Source organism: Lithobates pipiens, unplaced genomic scaffold (genome assembly GCF_037356315.1).
Source record: "Lithobates pipiens isolate NorthernLeopardFrog02 unplaced genomic scaffold, aLitPip1_a1.2 Scaffold_3, whole genome shotgun sequence".
Lineage (NCBI taxonomy): Eukaryota > Metazoa > Chordata > Amphibia > Anura > Ranidae > Lithobates > Lithobates pipiens.
The window spans coordinates 153899584-153922950 of record NW_027507790.1 but is presented as its reverse complement, the minus strand read 5'-3'; the positions used below and the strand labels follow the sequence as shown (position 1 = coordinate 153922950).

The 23367-nt window shown below is 43.9% G+C and overlaps 1 protein-coding gene across 2 annotated transcripts in view; it reads left to right on the top strand.

Annotated features, from left to right (window-relative positions):
• Positions 1-23367, top strand: part of ADGRV1 (adhesion G protein-coupled receptor V1) — a 710193-nt gene that overhangs the window by 674425 nt on the left and 12401 nt on the right. For both annotated transcript variants that reach the window (XM_077462401.1, XM_077462400.1), the window contains 2 exons: positions 7173-7364; positions 9405-9558. In XM_077462401.1, coding sequence (XP_077318527.1) covers positions 7173-7364; positions 9405-9558 — 346 coding nt within the window. The remainder of the gene's footprint in view (positions 1-7172; positions 7365-9404; positions 9559-23367) is intronic.

Here is a 23367-nt window from a genome sequence, read left to right as displayed (position 1 = left end):
CAGAGGCGAGAAGTTACGAATAAAGTTCCGATAGTAGTTGGCAAAGCCCAGGAAACGCTGCAGAGGACGTAAACCCATGGGTCGAGGCCACTGTAGGACTGCCGAATGTTTCTCTGGGTCCATCGAAAAAAGCAGCAGTGGAAATGCCATAGCCCAGGAATGTAACCTGTTCACGATGGAACTCGCACTTCTCCAGTTTACAATAGAGATTGTTCTCTCTTAGTTTCTGAAGCATACGACAGACATCTGTGTGGTGGCTCTCCAGGGACTTGGAAAATATGAGGATATCATCGAGATAAACCACCACACATGGAAAACTGCCAGGGCGTTACAAAGGCCAAAAGGCATTACCGGGTATTCATAATGGCCTGTTCTGGTATTAAACGCAGTTTTCCACTTGTCACCCTCCTTAATGCGCACAAGATTGTATGCCCCTCTCAAGTCAAGCTTTGTGAAAAATGTTGCTCCCTTGAGGCAGTCAAATAACTCTGTAATCAGTGGAAACGGTTAGGCATTCTTAATCGTGACACAATTGAGACCCCTATAATCTGTACAAGGTCTCAGTTCACCACTCTTCTTCTTCACAAAGAAGAAACCAACACCAGCAGGAGACGAGGACTTGCGGATGAAACCTTGAGAAAGTGCATCAGTAACATACTCCTCCATGGCCTTATCCGCCAAGACCGACAAAGGGTAAACCCGGCCACGAGGAGGTATGGCACCAGGTTGAAGGTCAATTGTGCAATCATAAGACCAGTGTGGAGGCAAACTACCGGCTTGACCTTTATCAAAGACATCGCTAAAATCGCCCTACTCCTCCAGCAGGCAGGGGAGTACAGAGGTGCACAGGACCTTGGATACCTTCAGGAAGCATGTCTCACTGCATTGTGGTGACCAGGAGAGAACATCAGCACAGAGCAAATCAAGAGGGGTTGTGCCTCTGTAACCAAGGATAACCAATAACCAGCGGAAACCTGGGTCAGGAAATAACTTGGAATTGGATTATCTCATGGTGAAGGGCCCCTACGGCCATGGACAACGGAACCGTCTCATGAGTCACATGGGCAGGCCGTAAAGGTCTCCCGTCAAGAGCCTCAATGGCAAGTGGAGTGTCACGCAGCTGCAGCGGAATCGAGTGCTGCGAAACAAATGCAGCATCAATGAACAGGCATGCAGCCCCAGAGTCGATTAAGGCCTGTATCTCGATGGACGACTCAGCCCAAGAAAGGATGACTGAAACCAGGGGCTTATCCTTCTGGATAACTGGAGACGAAACAACGCCACTTAAGGTCTGTTCATGACAGGACCTCAAGGTTCGGGCGTTCCCTGGACGGGTAGGACAAGACTTAAAATAGTGACCTGCCTGGCCACAATAAAGGCACAATCTCTCCCTCCCCCTAAAGGCTCTCTCATCCGCAGAGAGACGCGTGAAGCCAAGGTGCATGGGTTCATCTTCACTGACCGACTCGGTACCAGGAGGCATGGGAGGTGAGGGAGGCATGGGTGGGACTACAAAGCTCAGAGGCAAATGTACAGGAGGCTTCCGCAAGCGCTCCTTAAGAGAAAGTCTTTCTCTGAGTCTGGAGTCAATGAGGATGGCAAACGAGATCAAGCTCTCCAGCTCAGTGGGTATATCTCGGGCTGCTATCTCATCCTTGATGGAATCCGAGAGACCATGAGAAAAAGAAGCCATGTGGGCCTCATTGTTCCAAGCAACCTCTGCTGCCAGAGTACGGAATTCATTGGCATAGTTGGCAACAGTTCTCATACTCTGTTTGATGGACATGAGGCACTTGGCCGCAGAAACAGAGCGTGCAGGAACGTCAAATACCCTTTTAAAGGAGGCCGCAAAGATATCATGAAACCTACTTTTCTTCTGTCTGTGGGAAACGCCTGGGGCAGCATCTCGAAGTATATCTCAACCTGATTAAGAAACCCTCTGCATTAAACTGGATCACCCCCAAATAGCTGGGGAAGCGGAACCAGACATACCTCTTATAGAGGTAATACTCGAGGCGGGTGCCTGCACAGAGACTGGAGCAGCAGCAGGGATGGCCTGCGACTCAGGTCGTACCGGAGCAGCCATCGTGGGGGATTCCAGGTGAGCCATGTGACTCAAGAGCGTTTATAATGCCATGGCAAACTGATCCATGCAGTGATCTTGCTCATCCAGTCTGGAAAAAATATTACCAACAAGTGGATTGACTGTATCTTCTAAATTCATGGCCTTCGCCTACTGTCAGAAACCATGAATCAGACCGAGACAGAAGTACAATTAAATCACACTTGTTTATTAAATAGAAATAAAAAGGTAAATAGAAAAAGTGTAGTCAAAGCATAGCCAGAGTCCAGTAACCGGATCGAGTAGTCAGCCAGGCCAGAGTTCAATAACCAGATCGGGTGATCAGCCAGGCCAGAAGTCAGGGATCCAAGTAGAGCAACAGCAAGCAGGATAAGGAGCCAGAAGGGATGTCAGCAAGCCAGTCTTTAAACAGAACCGCAGGAGATGGTTTCTTGTGATGTGACCAAGGTAAAGGCAGAGGTGAAGGGAGGTGGACAGCTTTAAGTAGGCAGGTCAGACGAGCATGATCAGGAACAGCTGGTAACTGTGGAGAGAGATGAGAGCTGGCAATTAGCTGACAACTGAGCAGCCAGCCCAGAGAAGGAAGGGCTAAGCCAGCCCTGACACAAAGAAAATGCTATGTCTGGCACAAACTTAACACATCACATCACCCAAAGAACACCATCCCCACAGGGGAAACATGGTGTCGGCAGCATCATGCTGTGGGGATGTATTTCAGTAGTCGGGACTGGGAAACTGGTTAGCGTTGAGGGAAATATGGATAGTGTTAAATACAGGGACTTTCTTGAGCAAAACCTATACCACTCAGCGTGAGGCTAGGATGGAGATTCACCTTCCTGCAGGACAATGACCCCAAACACACTGCTAAAGCACCACTTGAGTGGTTTAAGGGGAAACATGTGAATGTGTTGGAATGGCCTAATCAAAGCCCAGACCTCAATCCAATAGAAAATCTGTGGTCAGACTTAAAGATTGCTATTCACAAGCGTAACCCATACAACTTGAAGGAGCTGGAGCAGTTTTGCAAGGAGGAATGGGCAAAAAATCCCAGTGGTAATATGTGGCAAGCTCATAGAGACTTATCCACAGCGACTTGGAGCTGTGATCGTGGAAAAAGGTGGCTACAAAGTATTGAATTGAGGGGGGGTGAATAGTTATGCACATTGATTTTTTCTGTTATTTTGTCCTTTTTGTTGTTTGTTTCACAATAAAAAAAAAATCTTCAAATTTGTGGGCATGTTCTCTAAATTAAATGATGCAAATCCTCAAACAATCCATGTTGATTTCAGGTTGTAAAGCAACAAAACACAAAAAATGCCAAGGGGGTGAATACTTTTGCAAGACACTGTAAAATGGCCAAAGGTAATTTGGCAAACCTCTGTCCACCTGAATCTGCCCCTTTAAAGCAGGGGTGTCAAACTCAGCTTCATTGCGGGCCACATTTGCATTATGGTTTCTTTAAAACTATGGGGTTGATTTACTAAAGGTAAATAGTCTGTTTACCCACAAGTGCAGTTGCTCTAGATCTGAGGGGAACATGCAAGACACTTCTAGTACACGGTATATTTGCCTTTGGTAAATAAACCTCTATGTATGCAAAGTACAGAAGTGTGCTACACACAGAGTGCATAGTTCAGAAGTTCTCTTCCTATTCAGGAATATGCGGCATAGTGCAGAGTTCTGGAGTATGCTGCGTAAAGAATGCAGAGTTCAGGAGGAAGTGGAGTACAGAGTGCAGGGTTTAGGAGCACTTTATGTACAGAGTGCAGAGTTCATGAGTATTCTATGTACAGAGCATAGGGTTTAGGAGTATGCAGTGTACAGAGTGCAGAATTCAGGACTGCATTATATGCACAGTGCGGAGTTCAGAAATACACTGTGTATAGAGTGCAGAGTTCAGGAGTATGTGTTGTACAGAGTGCAGGGTTTAGGAGTATGCTATGTACAGAGCACAGGGTTTAGGGGTGATCTATGTACAAAGTGCAGAAGTCAGGAGTATGCGGCATACAGAGTGCTGAGTTCAGGAATATGCGGTGTACAGAGTGCAGAGTTCAGGAGTATGTGGTGTAAAGAGTGCAGGGTTTAGGAGTGCTTTATGTACAGAGTGCGGAGTTCATGAGTATGCTATGTACAGAGCACAGGGTTTAGGGGTGCACTATGTACAAAGTGCAGAGGTCAGGAGTATGCAGCATACAGAGTGCTGAGTTCAGGAATGCATTACGTGTATAGAGTGCAGAGTTCAGGCGTGCATAACATATAGAGTGCAGAGTTCAGAAATATGCTAGGTACAGAGCATATATTTAGGAGTGCACTACGCACAGAGTGCAGAGTTCAGAAATATGGTACATACAGAATGCAGAGTTCAGTTGTGTGCTACATACAGAGTGCAGAGTTCAGGGGTGCACTACATACCGAGTGCAGAGTTCAGTGGTGTGCTGTGTAAAGTGTGCAGGGCTTAGGAGTGCACTACATACAGAATGCAGGGTTTAGCAGTGTACTTCGCAGGTTAAGCTCTTTCACAGGCTGTCCACATCTCACTTTCCCCCCTCCTCCGCAGCTCTGACCTCTGCACCACTCTCCCCCATCCCCCACCTCTGCACACATCTTCCACCACAGCCCTTATTTTGTGAGCCCCCGCAAAGGCTTCCTCACCTACCTGGCCCACCTCTAGCACCTCCCAGGAGTGTAAGTGGCTTTGCCTCTCTCTCTCTTTCAGTTTCAAGAGGATCATTGTCTGCCCCCACTATGTGTGCTTGCAGCGATATGTAAGGGTTGCAAGCCACCAAGATGAAAGCTTTCCTTGTGTTTCTTTTGTGTTTACAAATGTCAGTGGTGAGTGGGGAGCAGAGGGTGAGAGCCAGAGGTGGAAGAACTCTGCTCCACCATGTTCCAACTGAAAAAAAGTCCTGGGAGCGAGGGCTACATAAAATGACCTGGAGGGCCAGGTTCGGTCTGCGGGCCTTGTGTTTTTACACATGTGCTTTAAAGAAAGCTGAGTCCTGGAAATACTTAGTACATATATCTACTGCATTTATCTGTGCTAAATGTTATGTATACACCAATCTCGGCATTATACCATTCATGACTCAGTTAATAGACAAAATCATTCCTTCTTGTAGCTTGGTAGATAATGCTTGATAGAGTAAATTATCTTGTTCTATATACAGACAGGGTATTTACAGTTCTTTTACTTTGCCTGTAAGGAAAGTACTTGGTTTCCTGTAACTATCCTTTATTATAAGAGCTGTCATAGTGTATCCAAATATAACCTTGTTTTGCATTCATCCAGTAATCTTTTACCAATGTCCTTATTACATTACTCTTTGGAAAGTACCCATGAAACAAGAAACAATTACACCCTTCGCCTACAGGGAAATCATAGCTGGGGATTCTCTGACTTAGCTGTTACTAAAGGTTATAAGTATAGAGCACCTATTTTTCCACACAGACAGCAATTCTGATATACTATACACAAATGTTATGCCAATATCATAAAGATGATGTCGTTTTAGTAAACAAATCATACTAAAACTGGTGTATTTATCATTGTTGAGATAAAATTATTATTATAATGTCAAGCTCGTGGTTAAAGTATGAATTTCATTTATTTTCATAGTGCAGTCTAAACACAAGAAATTGAAAGATGTCCCTTATATTCTCACACTGTCATACAGCTCTTGCATTGTGCAGGCTTAAGAAACCCAATAGGTTGGTTGTGCAGGGGAAAATACAAGGAAAGCTTTTTACTAACTCCAGCGCTGCTTGGAAACAAGACTTCCTCCATTCCGATCTGCAGCCTGCTCTATCTCCCGGTCCCTGAACTCTACCTGCCTGGTGCTTAAAGATGGCACTCTGATGGGGACACCCAATGTAAGGGGGAACTCTGATGGGCATACCAAATGTAAGGGGGGAACTCTGAAGGGGACACCTGATGTAAGTGGGCAGTCTGATGGAGACACCTAATGTAAGGGGGCAGTCTGATGGGGACACCTAATGTAAGGGGGTACTCTGATAGGGACACCTGATGTAAGGGGATACTCTGATAAGGACACCTGATGTAAGGGGGCAGTCTGATGGGGACACCTAATGTAAGGGGGTACTCTTATGGGGACAAATAATGTAAGGGGGTACTCTGATAGGGACACCTGATGTAAGGGAGCAGTCTGATGGGGACACCTAATGTAAGTGTGTACTCTGATGGGGACACCTGATGTAAGAGGGCAGTCTGATGGAGACACCTTATGTAAGCGGGTACTCTGATGGGGACACCTAATGCAAAGGGGCAGTCTGATGAGGATGCCTGATCTAAGGAGGCATTCTGATGGGCACTCTAATGATCCAAGTTCAAACTGTTCACATGTTTAATGTAGTTACTTAGAATTGATAATAAATATTATTGAAATTCTAAGGAGGTACTCTGATGGGGACACCTGATGCAAGGGGGAAGTCTGATGGGGATGCCTGATGTAAGGAGGCATTCTGATGGCCACTCGGATGATCCAATTTCAAACTGTCCACATGTTTAATGCAGTTACTAAAAATTGATCATACATATTATTGAAATGCTAAGGAAATTGTACAATGCTATAAAATGACTACATATATACTAGAATCTGACATGAGAACATGTGCAAAACACCCAGTGAAAGTGCATGCAAAAAAATAGAAAGAATAAAGACACATTCTATTAGGCCTCCTGTGCTAGTCCTGTGCTAGTCGGCATTTAAAACTGAATTTAAAACTGAAAATGCAGCATTTGGTCACTATATGTTTTAAAGTATAGGGATATTTTATGATACTTAGTGCCATCTAGTGGTCAAATGTGGTTATTTCTATTCTAAATCAATGAAAACAGTTAACAAGTACAGGAAATAGCCTAATAACATTTGCTTTTTGCCCAATTTGTGCAAAACGAATGTACATACATATTACTATGCAAAAGGTTTTTTGACTACACCCTCTAGTTATATGGCTAATACAAATCATTCTATCTTCTAGAGGTTACCCTATATGCTATGTTTTTTTAAACAAATAACCCCCGACACACACACACAATGTATTTTGATGTTTACTTTTCTTTCTTTCACAGGGTCTCTATGCCTTTGTAGTTTACTTTATTATGCACAATCAGCTGTGCTGCCCGGTTAAAGCCAGTTACAGCCTCGAGACGGACGGACCTAGAAGCCCCACTTCTGCCTTCTTTACACCCAGTAGTGGGATGCCACCAGCTGGAGCCGAGATCAGCAAATCCACTCAGAACCTCATTAGTGCAATGGAGGAGGTAATATGGTTTACATGTTCGAGGCAACTCTGCTTTACAGCAAAATTAGTTAATTTGGCTGAATAGATGCTAAATACATACTTTGACCTGTGCTGAAAGAATATGAGTGGTGCTATTGCTAATCTTATTCAGAAAATGCAAATTTTTTAAAAGTTATGGTTTTACTACACTCTCAGCCGCTAACCTGTAACAATTCTGCGCATTCTGACCAGAGACAATAGTGCAACTGTATAAGGGCCCTTTGAAAGTTAAAAATACGTTTTTTATTAGATGTGGGTCAAGTTGGTTCTGGGACCACTCCCGCTTTCAACCAATACACAGTAGATAAGTGTTTTTACTTATGCTTGATTGGGGGGGAGGACTCAAAAATGATTCTTAGATTGTAATCCCTTGGAGACTTTGCTACTTGTTGTAACTTTAACATTAATTATTTGTTGCATGCTTGTTCTAGGCCAGTAAATGAGAATGTACTGAAGCTAGAGGATCTGCTTACCTAAGAAGCAACTAGCATTTTAAGTAGTGGTGGCTACTGTATTTCTTGCAAAGCTGGTAGAAAAAGTACATTTAGACTTCCATGGTTCTGCCTAAACTGTGCTTTACTTTAAATTTAATTTCACTTTGTTACTGGAAACAGACTATTCTTTTCTTCAGGATAAACCTCTGCCAGCTGATATGCCAGTGTCAAATGAGACTGTCACAGCATTCAGCACACTAATTAGACAGTAATATTACAGATGGTAGAACCTGGTCATGAAGTCAGACAGGGGCGTTGCTAGGTCTACAAAAGCTCTGGGGGTAGAGCCCATAGGAGTGTAGTAAAGAAAGCCATACACTTGGGCAGGCATACACATGTATATAATACATGTGAGTGTGTGTATATATACCCAGAGAGCCCCCCTCTTTACATCAGGGTCCCCAGAGAGCTCCCCTTACATTTGGGTCCCCAGTGAGACTCCCCCTTAATTCAGGGTCCCCAGAGAGCCTCCCACTTACATGAGGGTCCCCAGAGAGCCTCCCCTCCCATTGGGGACCCCTGCAGAGACTTGGGGCTATGGGCCCCAGATTCGGGGCTATAGCCCCAAAAGCCACCCCTTAGCGATGCCATTGAAGTCAGGGAATGTCAAGCCTCTTTAACAAAGACAAACTACATCAAGAAGCATAGGAGATGCTTTTCTGTCTGACAAAAGCAACTGATGGCATCTTGTGGTATTTGCTCTTAAGTAGCGATTTTACTTTTAAAAGTTGAAACTGGAGTTCAGGTTTCACTTACCCTAGAAAATGACCTCATCTGCCTAATTGTAATTGTAATTGTAAATTGACATTAACTGCCCCCTAATAATTCATCACCTACATAATATCCAGTCACTCGGAGTAACTGTCATATTCTTATCAATTAAAAAATATAGTTTTGCATTCCACTTCATTGCTTCATTTGTTTGTTTCAGTTCTCTAAATGAGAAGTGCTTTTTTTAGCACACATACCTTTCATAAAAACATAGAAGACTGGCAGCATTAAAAGACCAAGTGGTCCATCTAGCCTGTTTTTGAGGTCATGCTCCAGTTTTCTTGGGCTCAACTATTCTCCTAGTTCCCGCTGTCCTATAGAAAGGTGAAGCCAGATTTGCTAGCTGATTGCTGAAAAGGCCATCTTCAAACACAGGACCCTGTATGCATGAGTTATATGAGAGAAGCCATAGCCAACATCCCTGTTTCCTTCCCCCGTCTCCTGTAGGGATATGCTGTGTCCAAACACATTTAGTGGAATGCCAAGAATATACTCCTTCAAATAATAGAACTTCAGACTACATCTCTCTTGCCTTTTTATTTTATAGGCAATTGGGGTTCATAGGTTAAGTATTAGAAATTATGATTTTAGTATTGCTGGGTATGTTCTATTCAGATTGGAGAACCAAAGTAGCAGTTCATTTCTATGTTTGAATAGAAGGGTAAATTAATTTAAATGGCCCCTTGGTTTTATCATGCAAGTGTATTTTTTCCATGGCGTAATGCTGATTTTAGTTTTCTTTGCCTATATTTAAGATTTCCTCAGACTGGGAGCGGCCTGGCAGCCAGGAAAAGCACAGCCCTCAAAACGGTGCAGCCTACACTCCATCAGGTGGATACAGTAATGGTTCACTGGTCGCTGATGAGGAACTTCAAGAATTTGATGACTTAATATTTGTGCTAAAAGCTGGTATGTAGTTCAATGGCTATGCATTCTGTACAGATTAAATTTACATTGTTTAAACTAATTTGGGCAGTGTTTACAGCATACACTGTGTTGGCCATACATGTATTGAAATAATCCGTTACCATAACATTCATCTCTTAGGAATCAATTGCACTAAGCAATCTTTTTGATTCATAAGCAAACATTTAAAGGAAAGTGGATTCTACAAGAATGTTCACTGGAATTCAACCATTGGTTTTGGTTGTGTCTAACAATCAATTTGTATGTAACTTTGTAATGACTGCATTTATGATTGGTTGATTATTGTTGCGTGTAATGCTAGCATTGAATAATTGTTCCCTTTCTATGCAAAAAAGATAATTTAATGATTGAAGTGTTTTTCCAACATCCCCCATTCCTGAAGATATCACTCTAACCTATTTTATCAAGTACTGAGTTAGGGTGAAATGCATCAGTGGAATCCTGTGTCTGGTAGGAGGGTTTGCTAAGGAAACAAAGTATAATTAAAGAAGTAAGCATCAATGTTGTAGACTGATTCTATACATGGTGGATGTTATTCAGGAGTGAGACATGCTTGCTGGACATTGACCTTTTAAAACAGTGGTTAGCCCAAGAGAATTGTCTAGTTTTTCTTTTTTTGGGTGGTTTTCTAACACGTTGGAGAATATCCATAGGCAATAATAAAAAAGTCCAGTGTTTACATCAGTGCAGTGTATGTTTTTTGTCCAGTTACTGATTACACTCGCTAAGGCCACGTGGCTTCTTTTTTTTGGATTTTTTTAATGTGGTTTTCATAGGAAAACAAAAAACTAGCCAGAGCGAAACTTTGACAATAAAATATAAAACGGGTTTACACAGTACAAAGAAAAAGCTAAATCAGCACAGTATAGAAAGTCTCTGCAGGCATTGTAAACACAAGAATGTCTAGACATTACTGTACAACAAGAAAATCAGAGCACAGATTGCTTACAAACAAAGCTCTTTAGGCCAGTATACCATATGGAGAAGAGATCATAGGAGAAACATGCACTTGGAGAGTGTGGTGAAACAGATTAAAATAATAGGGCGTACCATTAGAATAACCCATAAGTTAAGTTAACGGATCTCAAAACTCAGACATATCCCAGCTCTCCCAAATTGTTTTAAATTGTAGAATAACATCATGCACAGTAGCCGTTAGGCACTCCATTCTCCAAGTTTCAGCTATGAGCTGAAGTAATCAAGATCGATTCGGAGGAGCATTTGACAGTCAACGGAGTGGAATAGCCCTCCTGGCAGCCAAAAGTATATATGAAATCATTTGGTTAATAGGCTTGGCAATACCAGAGAAAGGAAGATCCAATAGTGAGCAGGATCAAGTGGCAGGGACAAGCCCATCACTGACTGGAGTAACTTCATCACCTCAGTCCAGAAGGGCTGTATCTGAGGACAGAGCCAAAAAATATGGAACAATGAGCCCAATTCAAGGGCCTGTCTATCAGCTCTGGGGTCCTATACCAAAACATAACATTTTTTAGAGTGGTCTCACTCTGCAGTACACATTTAGAAGATTTGAAAGCTGAAGTTCAGATCTGATCCCACATCTGTAAAGAAATCAGTCGCTGTTAAATACAAGCCCACTTACGCATATAGGAATAGGTATCTTCAGTAAGAGGCGTAGCCTCATGAAGGATGTGATAATTGAAGGACACCAAGTGCAATTTATGGGGGGCCTTGTGCACACAAATATTCGAAGGAGGTGGAGTTGTGGACATATAATGAAACAAATGTCTAATTTGTAAATAGAAATAAAACATATTGTTAGGGATAGCTGAATTGTCCCATAGTTCTTCAAAAGTATGCAGTGTAGCAGGGTATACCAGGTTATGAAGTTGGGATAAGGAGGCCTGCATCCACGGTACCATGTGATCAAAGTACAAACTATCCGATAATATCGGGTTAAAAACAAAATATTAGTCAGAAGAGGAGATGGTGAAGAGAGAGAGAACTTTTGGAAGCATTTACACCATATTGCCAGGGTAAAAAGCATAGGAGCAATACACATATGTTGCAATATAGAATCATTGCATAAGGACTATGACCACACCAGGGAGCATGGATACACAGGGTACAGGGAGCCCCTTTCTATCACAGACCACCGATTTGGAGCCATCAGACAAGACTAAGAGACAACAGCAAGGAGGTGGGAGGCATAATAATATTTAATGATATCAGGAGCTCCCAGTCCCCTCCGCGTCCATAAGGAGAAAACCACTAAGCTCGCAATGCGATGAGCTCTACCATTCCATATGAATTTTAAGAAGCCCCTCTGGAGGGCTTTGAGTTAAGACCTAGGTATGGTAACCAGCAATGTCTCCATAAAATTAAGTAACCTCGGCAATATGGACATTTTCAAGACATTTACTCTACCCAATAGAGAGAGAGAGTAGTTAGTCCACTGATGGAGAATGGAAAATATCTTGAAACAATGGGGGATAGTTAGCGGAATAGGAGGGGTTGTCAGTGGAGTAGGAGGGTGTGTCAGGTTTCTGCAGCTAGGAGTCCAGACACATAGCTACTTAAGGAAACTGAGACCAAACAAAGTATATATCCTTAAAGTATGGTTTATTAACAGTGAACAGACACCAAAAAACTTACACAGCAAACAATGAGCAAAACCCTCAAAGACAAAATAACTGATGGCCATAACAACCGACTAAATACAAAATAAGGGACAAGGGAAGAGGGAATGCAAGGAAGCAAGGAAGGGAGGATAACGACTGGGTACTTGAGCAGGAAAAAGGCAGAGGGAGGCAGGAACAAGGCAGAGGGGTACAGCAAGCTTCAGGACAGGTATCAGGCACAACTGGCAGCAAGGAAGCGATCAGAATAGGTATGTGCCAGGGTCAGGGAGGAGCAGCCTTACATAGCCACATAATGGCTGAATTCAGGTGTGGCTTATAAATACGGCCCGCCGACTCTTGGGAGACACCTGCTGGTGGACACTGGAGCTGCAGCAAACAGCCCAGAGCAGCACAATGCCACCAGCATGTGAAATCAATAATAACAGGGTGTCAAATTGATACCCTAATACTTGAGAGATTCAGGACACTATCTATATGGATATGTTTGCTCAAATTGGGCTAGTAGGGTAGGTGATAGATCCAAAGGTAAGACCTCCATCTTAGTCACATTGACCTTATATCCCGATATAGCACCAAAGGAAGCTAAAAGGGTATGTAGAGGTGGAAGGAATAATAGAGGATTAGTCAAGGTTAGCAGATTATCATCTGCAAAAAGAGACAATTTGTATTCCCGCTGTTGCATCAACACCCCACAAATATCCGATTGAGAGCAAATGGCCAAAGGTTCCAAACACAGTATAAATAGCAGCGGAGAAAGGGCACTGCCCTGCCGAGTACCATTGGTCATGGGGAAATAGATGATAGAAAGGAAGACATCTGGACTTGAGCAGTTGTATTTGAATAAAATAAGGCTTTTTGGGCATCTAAGTGTAGCGCTACCCCAGTAGGGGCTGATAAGTTATGTGGCGCACTTATCACCCTGCCCAGCCCGGCATTCACTTCTCAGTCACCTTAAGACAATGAACAGTCCATGTGCTTGTTTTTGTTTATTTTATTGAGGGAATTTAACTTGGATGGGGTGAGGGAATTATGGGATGCCTGGTGAATGGTATACCAATCAATTTACAGATTGTATATCAATGAATTGGTGGATTACATATCAATCAATTGGGACAACTATGTACACTTCTCTGTACAAGTTACTACTTCAGTCTCCTCCAGCACTTTCCTTGCTTGCAGACTATTCCTCTTCCTTAGTCCTTGACAACTCTTGATCCCCCAGAAGCAGCTAGCACACATTTGGGCCTGACACTGGCTCAGCCAGGTCTCAGCAATTGTCCTCTTGACTGCACATGTCACTCACCAGCCCTCCTGGCTGAGACCAGTGGTTCCCTCCTGAAGACTTGCCCGGCAGTACTAGCTCCTGCTGTCCTCTCTTGCTCCTCCTGTGCCTCCTGTCCAGAAACGTCATGCTTTCTTGAAAGGCTCCATCCTGCACCCAGGCCCAAGGTCATCTCCTTGCCAGACTTAAGAGCACCCTCAAAGGCCCAGACAGCCTAGTACTCCATCTCCAGTTCTTCCACCCGACAACTCCTCCCCAGCTGGGCTGACTAGGTATTTAAGGAGGCCTGGGTCACTGCCAATCCAAGTTGGGGATTGGTCAGGGCTCCTTAGAACACTCCAGGTAGCTCCATCTCACTTCTCCTCTCCTTCTAGAATCCTCTAGAATAAAGAGGGAGGTCTCAGTGACGCTGCCTGTGAGTCACCAGCTGCTAACTCTGAGACACTCGCAGCCCACACAAACCAAAACAAACAGCTGCCAGCCAGGCCTGCCTAAATTGTCCTACACTCACCAAAAATCCTAATCTAGCACTTACCTATGTAGAGAGTGCTACATAAGCTTAATATAAGGACAGGGCAGGAAAACGTATTTAGAAGAGCAATCAGCTCTATGCATCATGTGTTGTCACCAGCATGTCTGGTCGGCTCAAAACCCACCTGATCCTTATTAAATAGTTTGGGAATGAATTGAGATAGTTTAGAGGCTAGAATTTTGGTAAAGATTTTGTAATTTGAAGTTAGTAGAGTTATGGGTCTATAATTGCCAGGCAGGGAAGGATCTTTACTGAGTTTAGGGGTGACAGAAATATATGAATGCGGGAACTGTGGATAAGGGGATTTCCCTTGAAGTAAACTATTGTACAGGTATAACAGATGTTGGGGCCAAGATGGGCAGGAAGGTCTTATAATAAAAGTAGGGAAGCCCGTCAGGACCAGGAAATTTGTGGAGTGGAAGGTCCTTAATTATTCCCATGAGTTCCTCAAGAGAAACAGCCGCATTGGGTTTTGCAAGATCAGAAGTGGACAACTTTGGCAGGGAAATGTCTTTAACCACTTCAGCCCCGGAAGGATTTAACCCCTTAATGACAGGCCATTTTTTGCGATACGGCACTGCGTCACTTTAACTGACAATTGTGTGGTCGTACAATGTTGTACCCAAACAAAATTGATATTCTTTTTTTTGCCCACAAATAGAGCTTTCTTTTGGTGGTATTTGATCACCTGTGCGGTATTTATTTTGTGCGCTATAAAAAAGAGCGTCAAGCTAGAAAAAAAATTGATTTTTTTTTACTATCTACATACCCCCAAAAAATTTAAAAAAAGAATTTATTCATCAGTTTAGGCCCATATGTATTCTTCTACATATTTTTGGTAAAAATAACCCCAATAAGCGTATACTGTATTGATTGGTTTATGCAAAAGTTATAGCGTTTACAAAATAGGCGATAGACTTATGGACTTTTAATGTTTTTAATTGTTTTTACTGGTAATGGTGGTGATCTGCGATTTTTAGCAGATTGCCACCTGCAACATTGTGGCAGACAAATCTGACCCTAAGTGACACTTTTTGGGGACTAGTGACACCAATATAGTGATCAGTGCAATGCAAAATGCAAAAAAATTCAATGATGAATGTATAAATAACACTAAATGACACTAGCAGGGAAGGGGTTGACCCTAGAGGCAATCAAAGGGTTAACTGTGTTCCCTAGGTGTGTTCTAACTGTGTGGGGGATGGGCTCACTGGGACAACACAGAGATCGTTGCTACTTATTACTAGAAACAGTCGATCTCAGTATTGTCCTCATCCAGATGGGGACCCACCTTGTTTACTCACCTCTATGTACCGCAAACATAGAGTATCTCATGCACAAAACACTGTACAAGTATTTTATCGGGCACAGTGCCTGAATTTGATGGCACAGTGGCTGTGTTTGATGGCTCAGTGGTTGCGTTTGATGGGCACAGTGGCGGCAATTGATGGGCACAGTGGCTGCGTGTGATGGCACAGTGGCGGCAATTAATGGCACAGTGGCTGCGTTTGATGGCACAGTGACTGCGTTTGATGGCACAGTGGCAGCGTTTGATGGCACAGTGGCAGCGTTTGATGGCACAGTGGCAGGAATTGATGGGCACAGTTGGCTGCACTTTATGGGCACAGTGGCTGCAATTGGTGGGCACAGTGGCTGCAATTGATGGGCACAGTGGCTGCAATTGATGGGCACAGTGGCTGCAATTGATGGGCACAGTGGCTGCAATTGATGGGCACAGTGGCGGTAATTGGCAGGTGCAGTCGCTGCATTTTATGGGGTACAGCGGTTGCATTTGATAGCACAGTTGCTGCGTTTGATGGCACAGTGGTTACATTTGATGGGCACAGTGGCTGCATTTTATGGGGCACAGTGGCTGCGTTTGATGACACAGTGGCGGCAATTGATGGCACAGTGGCTGCGTTTGATGGCACAGTGGCAGCGTTTGATGGCACAGTGGCTGCGTTTGATGGCACAGTGGCAGCAATTGATGGGCACAGTTGCTTCATTTTATGGGCACAGTGGCTGCATTTTATGGGGCACAGTGGCTGCATTTGATGGCACAGTGGTGGTAATTTATGGGCAGTTGGCTGCGCTTGGGCACAGTGGCTGTGATTGATGGGCACAGTGGCTGCAATTGATGGGCACAGCGGTTGCGTTTGATGGCATTGTGGCTGCGTTTGATGGCACAGAGGCGGCAATTGACGGGCACAGTCGCTGCATTTTATGGGGCACAGTCGCTGCATTTTATGGGGCACAGTGGCTGCATTTGATGGCACAGTGGCTGCGTTTGATGGCACACTGGCAGCAATTGATGGGCACAGTGGCTGCGTTTGATGGGCACAGTGGCTGCATTTGATGGGCACAGTGGCTGCGATTGATGGGCACAGTGGCTGCGTTTGATGGCACAGTGGCAGCAATTGATGGCCACAGTGGCTTTGTTTGATGGGCACAGTGGCTGCGATTGATGGGCACTGTGGCAGCAATTGATGGCCACAGTTGGCTGCAATTGATGGGCACAGTGGCGGCGATTGGTGGGCACAGTGGCTGCAATTGATGGGCACAGTGGCTGCATTTGATGGAACAGTGGCTGTAATTGGCGGGCACAGTGGCTGCATTTTATCGGGCACAGTGGTTGCATTTGATGGCACAGTGGATGCATTTGATGGCACAGTAGCAGCGTTTGATGGGCACAGTGGCTGCGATTGATGGGCACAGTTGCAGCAATTGATGGGCACAGTTGGCTGCGATTGGTGGGCACAGTGGCTGCGATTGGTGGGCACAGTGGCTGCAATTGATGGGCACAGTGGCTGCATTTGATGGAACAGTGGCTGTAATTGGCGGCCACAGTCGCTGCATTTTATGAGGCACAGTGGCTGCATTTTATGGGCACAGTAGTGGCAATTGATGGGCACAGTGGCTGTGTTTGATGACACAGTGGCTGCGTTTGATGGCATAGTGGCAGCCTTTGATGGCATAGTGGCAGCCTTTGATGGCACAGTGGATGCGATTGATGGTACAGTGAGGCTGCAATTGATGGGGTTTTTTTCAGAATTTTTTAGTTTGTTTGTGCCCCCACCCATAAATTTTCAGCACCAGCCACTGGCTTTGTGCATGGGCTTCAGAAGTATGGGGCACAGCAAATGTAAACAGTTCCAGCCCTGGATCAGCTGTGGTAGCTCTGTTATTTTTATTTAGAAATGCTAACAGGAGAATTAGGGTTAGCAGTATTCAAGGTTTCGCTTATAGCTAGCCTCACACTTGAAGATACCCAGCATTGCACAGATACAAAAAAAGTAATTTTACCGAGCAGACAAAAATATACCCTACACCTTATTCACATTTAGGTGTTTTCCACCCACGCACTTCAGAGCCATTTGAGAGAGGGATCTGGTGTTCTCATTATTAAACTGATGAGTCCGATGTGCTCGGTGTATGACTAATATTGTGTTCCAGAACCACCAGGGACAGCAAACCCTGTACATAAACAATGCGCCGGATTCACAAAGCACCTGTCACAGAACATGATAACAAATAACGGAACTTGTGTTACTAGGAGGCAGAATCTATTCAAAAAATGATTATCTATGTTTGGCAAAGAAATGCTGTGAATAAATGATTTCCAAAATATTCAGCAGCTCTTGTTAAAGCTGAACTCTGGGCACATAAAAAGAAGACAAAATTTAAAATTTAAATTTAAGATTTATATACCAAATGGGACTATTATCCTCTTACTTAGTTATGAGTAAGCACTCTTGGTAGTGTGAAACACGTTAGAAGTTATTGCTTTGCTTTGATCTGTTTAGTGTGATCTTGTTTTACAAATAAAAGGCACTACATTTATTTATTAGTGCGGCTGTCCAGAGTCTTCCAATTATCCTCATCTATTATCCTCTTGTAGTTCCTGTACAGCAGAGCCCATCCTGGAGGGCGGGGGAAGCAGCACAACAAACCAACCAGTTGTGGTTAAACGAGGCTGGGGGAGGTGCAAGACCTGTGAAGTTGGGTAAAAATGTAGCGAAAATAATCCGATTCCTGCTGAATTTCGTTCTGTGTGTGCATCTCTCTGTCTAAAGACAAACTTATGTCAAACGGTAATACTGCAAAACATGCATTCGAACAGCGCTTTCAGCATCAGTGGATGCCAGGGGAGTCCTCAGAATCCCCACTGTCAGAATACAATAGTGCAGTGGGGGAGGTAGCTGCATTAACATCGCTTATGTGTACTTTTTTTTGTTCAACCCACTGGTTGAACAAAGAAAAATAAAAAATACTCAGTGTATACCCTGCTTAAGCCCTGGTTCACACTGATGCGATGTGGGAAATGCACAATATTCGCCGCATTTCCCCGTATCGCACTGCATAGTAATCACATTCTGTTCATGCGATCTGGTGCAGGTGTCAATAAAAGTAATAGCACTCCAAGCGCAGAACGCAGCGCGGTTGCCTGAATTGGATCATTGACCCTGCAAGATAGGGCTGTGTGGCAGTTCTATATAAATCTCAGAACTGAAAAAGATATAAATGCAAATCCTAACAGCTCTAATATATATTTTTCTGGGTATTTAGCTTTCATTCAGATGATTGCCCCTGCCAAAGTAAACAAAGGGTGGGTATCATCTGACTGACATCTCCATGTCCCCATTACTAAGGTTAACAAGGGGCGGGGTCACCTACTAATGTCATTGATGTCATGTCCATATTTCATCAGTGATGTCACCCAGATGTGCCTGCCCCTTTGTTTATTTTAGAGGTGGGGACCCAGAGATATCATTCAGTGCAAAGGAAGCATCGGGATCAGGCATGTCTTGGCAGTGTTAGGTTTTCTCTCAATACTCAGTGACCTGGATGTACATTGTGGGACTTTTTCTTTTTTTAGGACCTTCCAAATGCTTGGGTGTGTTTATTTCTAGAGTGCTTTTTTCTTTTTTTTCTGAATGAGTATGGCTGCTCATCCAAATGGTGGGGGGGGGGGGGGGGGGGGCTGTATCTGAGGGACCTTTCTTTTTATAGGGGACTTTCAGATTTTGATAAACCCTCCCCCCGCAGACCCCCACAGCCACTGGGCCAGGATTAGGGTGAAGAGGCTCTTGTCTTTATCAACATGAGGGCAAGGTGCTTTGCCATGGGGCCTTCCCTGATAAGGTACCCTCTCCATGATAAGGGCATGTGACCTGGTATGGTTCAGGGAATGGGAGCAGCATGCTTGTGCCCTCCATTTCCTGGACACCCAGCCAGGAATTTGGGGTGACCCCATGTGTTTTTTTTATAAGGTCCCCCCTTAAATCCATACCAGACTCAGAGTACCTGGTATGAATTTGGGTGGACCTTACTCTGCTTTTTCTCTTTTTGTCACACTACCCCTGCTGTTTGTTTTTACTTTCATCAGTCTTTCAGGAATTTTAGGCTGACAGCTGAAAGTACCGGTGCGGGGACAAGTCACTGGTTGTTAGGACACCGGCAGGTGCAGCTCCCTAACAACCATTAGGAAGCTATCACATTTAGGTTCAATACGTTTTTATTGTTCTTTTTTCAAAGTAAAAACATTTATAAACAGTGAGATCGAAAAAGAAACAAGGCCAGGAGCCCAACAGTAGGCTATCTGGTCCAAGAATATCAAACAAGTTCTATATTTATTAAGTAAATACAAAGCATTCTGTTTTATCCATGTAATTCACTTGAGGTCTTGTCTACATTCACAGAATAAAGCATGCAGTTGATAAATTTCGATTATCCTTCTCCCCAGACCGGCACCCTTTTTGGAGCCTGCTGTGTCCAGTGACCGGGGGAGAACAGATGTTAGTGCTAAATCTACGGCAGCGGACCAAGCCCTCAAGTCAAGGTCCTACCAAATCCCTTAAGAAGAAAGGGGTTATAGATTGGTAGAGCAGAATTCCTGTGGGTGTTTGGGTTGGCCAAGGGAGGCCTAAGAGGATAACACAGAACGATTATAGTGAGAAAAACAGATGGGGAGGAAGGTGGTGGGAAGAATGGCAAGAAGGGGAGAGAGAAGGGGCAGGAGGGGAAGGGCATAGAGACAGCAAACTTCAGTCGTACTGAGAGTTTTATATTCCCAGACCCAGGGTCTTCAAGTTGGAATTGTTTGGTTTCTCAGGTTGCATTTGATATTGAGATGCTCTGTTTTAATTTATCTGAAGTAGAGTAATGCCTCCAGATACTCCAGGTGAAAGAAAATTTTGCTTGCCTGTCCAGTACTTTGGCTTGCATTTCCTCCATAAGCATTAGATTATTAATTTCACCCACCCACTCTAATAAGGAAGGGACGGTGGTAGTTTTCCAGTGTCTAGGGATGAGTGCACAGAGGAAAAAATTTTAATAGGTTATTTTTCTGCGATTTGATAGAGACCGGTAAGAGAGACAGAAGGGCAATGAAGGGGGAGGGTGTAAGCGGTTTATCGCATATTTCTGTGTAGATCTAAACAATTTGCATCCAGAATGGAAGGAGCACATCACACTCCCACCATATGTGAATGTACTTACCACTTGCAGAGTTACATCTCCAACAGATGTCAGTAGTAGAGGGGAACATACTTTTGAGATTGGTCGGGACCCGATACCACCTTGATACCAGTTTGTAGTTTTTCTCCTGAGCGTAGCTCAAGATCGTTTTAGGGCCTAGTCCTATCTGGGAGAGGGTGGCGTGAAGAAAGGGCCAACTAACCCTATAAAATGCCTTCTCTGCATCACAGGAGAGAAGGCAGGTCGGTAACTGGTGGCGTTGGGCGTAATGTATGAGGTGAACAGTTTTAGTGGTATTGTCTCTGGCTTCGCATCCAGGGACAAAGCCAACCTGGTCTGTGTGGATTGTCTCAGGAAGTAAGGGAGATAGACTGTTAGCAAGAATTTTTGTGTAAAGTTTCAAGTCAATGTTTAGGAGAGAAATTGGTCTATAATTGGGGCATAGAGAGGGATCCTTGCCTGGTTTTGGAATGACCACTATTTGGGCTTGAAGAAGAGTGGGAGAGGGGATAATATTTCTGTCTATGGCATTAAATGCTTTAACTAATAGGGGATGAGTTGAGGTGCAAAGGTTTTGTAGAACCGTGAGGAAAACCCATCTGGGTCAGGGCTTTTTCCATTTTTAAGGTTCTTTATGGCAGCCTGAAAATCCGCTTCAGTTAGGGCGGATTCTAGGGAGGGAGTGCTGTTTCTTGGACATATGTGGATAGATCTTCTAGGTGGGATGGAGGTGGCGAAGATTGAGGGATAGGGTTATAAAGGGTGGAGTGGTATTGGTGGATTTCTTCCGTTATGGCCGCATTACTCAGCACTTTACCTTTTGTTGGGGAGTTAATAAATGCTATGGACTTTCTGGCTTGTCGGGGCTGCAGCGTATTCGCTAGGTGTCTACCGCATTTGTTGGCATGGGAATAATGGGCGAAGCTATCACATTTAGACCCATTTTACACTGCCAGCATTTCTCAGGCACTACAGTGCTAAAAATAGAGCCTTTCTAGCGCCTGAAAAAGCGGCTCCTTTCACTCCAGTACACTGGAGCGGTGCACTGGCAAGGCTTCACAAAAATTCCTGGCAGCAGCTTCTTTGGAGTGGTGGAGGAGCGGTGAACTCACTGCTCCTCCACCGCTGCTCCCTATTGAAATCAATGGGGCAGCAGTGCGATACCGCCGGCAAAATGCCGCTCCGGCGGCATTTTGCAGGCCGATTTAACCCCTTTTCGGCCGCTAGCGAGGGTTAAAACATCTCGCTAGCTCCCAAATAGCAACGCTAAAGTGACTGTAAAGCGGTGCTACAAATAGCGCCGCTTTACCCCCCAAGGCTTGGTGTGAGAGCAGCCTTAGCAATAAAAATAATATCACTGATGTTTCAATTCACTCTGCAGCTAGAGGTTCAGTTGGTCATGTGCACAAGATTCTCCATAGACTGCACAAAGTCCAGAAGTCTCCCTTATAGTGCTGGTTTCAACCCTTTTGCTGCAAGAGCCGTTTTTGTTTTGTTTTTTTGCATGTCAGCTTGTCATATATACACACACTCCCAACATCTGCAGTCACTGGCAGTGTGTGTAAGACCCCCTGCTGGGGGTACAGGGTTGTAAGACTGTGCAATTGTCAGTTAAAGTAACGCAGAGCTGAATCAAAAAAAAATGGCCTGGTCATGAAGGGGAGTAAACCTTCCGGAAGTCAAGTGGTTAAGCAATTTTTCTCTCAAGATTGAATGTTAAGGAGTTGTTACATTCACCCAGTTGAAAGGCAACAAAGAAACTACAATGTGTATTACACACTTGTTACAAATATTACAGTAATTATTTGTTATACTTGCACACATGTTGAGACATTTGCAAAGCAAACTGTTTTCCTTTTTTCTGCTTTCCTGTATTAAAGTGACATTAGACAATAATCTTATTATCCATAAATAATTCATACATATCCTCTACTTAATGGCCTTGGAATGTCTTTATCATTAAATTGTTTATTGCAGTGTTTTTTTTTTTGCCTCCTTGTAACATCCTCTGTGAGCTCCCAAACTTTTCCTTTTCCCCCTCACAATCTGGAACAAGCAGGGCACTTTAGTTGCAGTCAAGTGCACTGCTCTATGCACACTGCAAATCAAATGCCACGTACACACGATCAGACATTCCAACAACAAAATCCTGGATTTATTTCCGACGGATGTTGGCTCAAACTTGTCTTGCATACACACGGTCACATAAATGTTGTCAGAAATTCCGAAAGTCAAGACGTATGCGTTGTATGTCTGTGACATACAACACGTATGACAAGCCGAGAAAAATCAAGTTCAATAGCCAGTGCGGCTCTTCTGCTTGATTCCGAGCATGCGTGGAATTTTGTGCGTCGAAATTGTCTACACACGCTCGGAATTTACGAGAAAGGATTTTGTTGTCAGAAAATTTGAGAACCAGCTCTCAAATTTTTGTTGTCGGAAATTCCAACAGCAAATGTCCGATGGACAACAAGCTCACATAGAACATTTTTTGTCTGAAATTCCGAGCGTGTGTATGCGGCATAATAGTCCACAGTCCCTAGTCCATTTCAGGAGTTTCACATACAGTGAACCATAGAGAACGAACCCAGTCACCCTCTAACAGGAAGTTAAATCACAGCAGTAAAAAAAAAAAAAATTGGATACTTGGAGGAGGATGAGAGTATTAGGAGGAATATTTTGAAGTTAAGAATGCATATTTGAATAGAATTTTATTTTTTTAACGACTTTAACCCTGGAAGGATTTACCCCCTTAACCACTTACAGACCGGACCATTTTGCTGGTCAAAGTCCAGACCACTTTTTGCGATTCGGCACTGCGTCGCTTTAACTGACAATTGCGCGGTCGTGCGACGTGGCTCCCAAACAAAATTGACGTCCTTTTTTTCCCACAAATA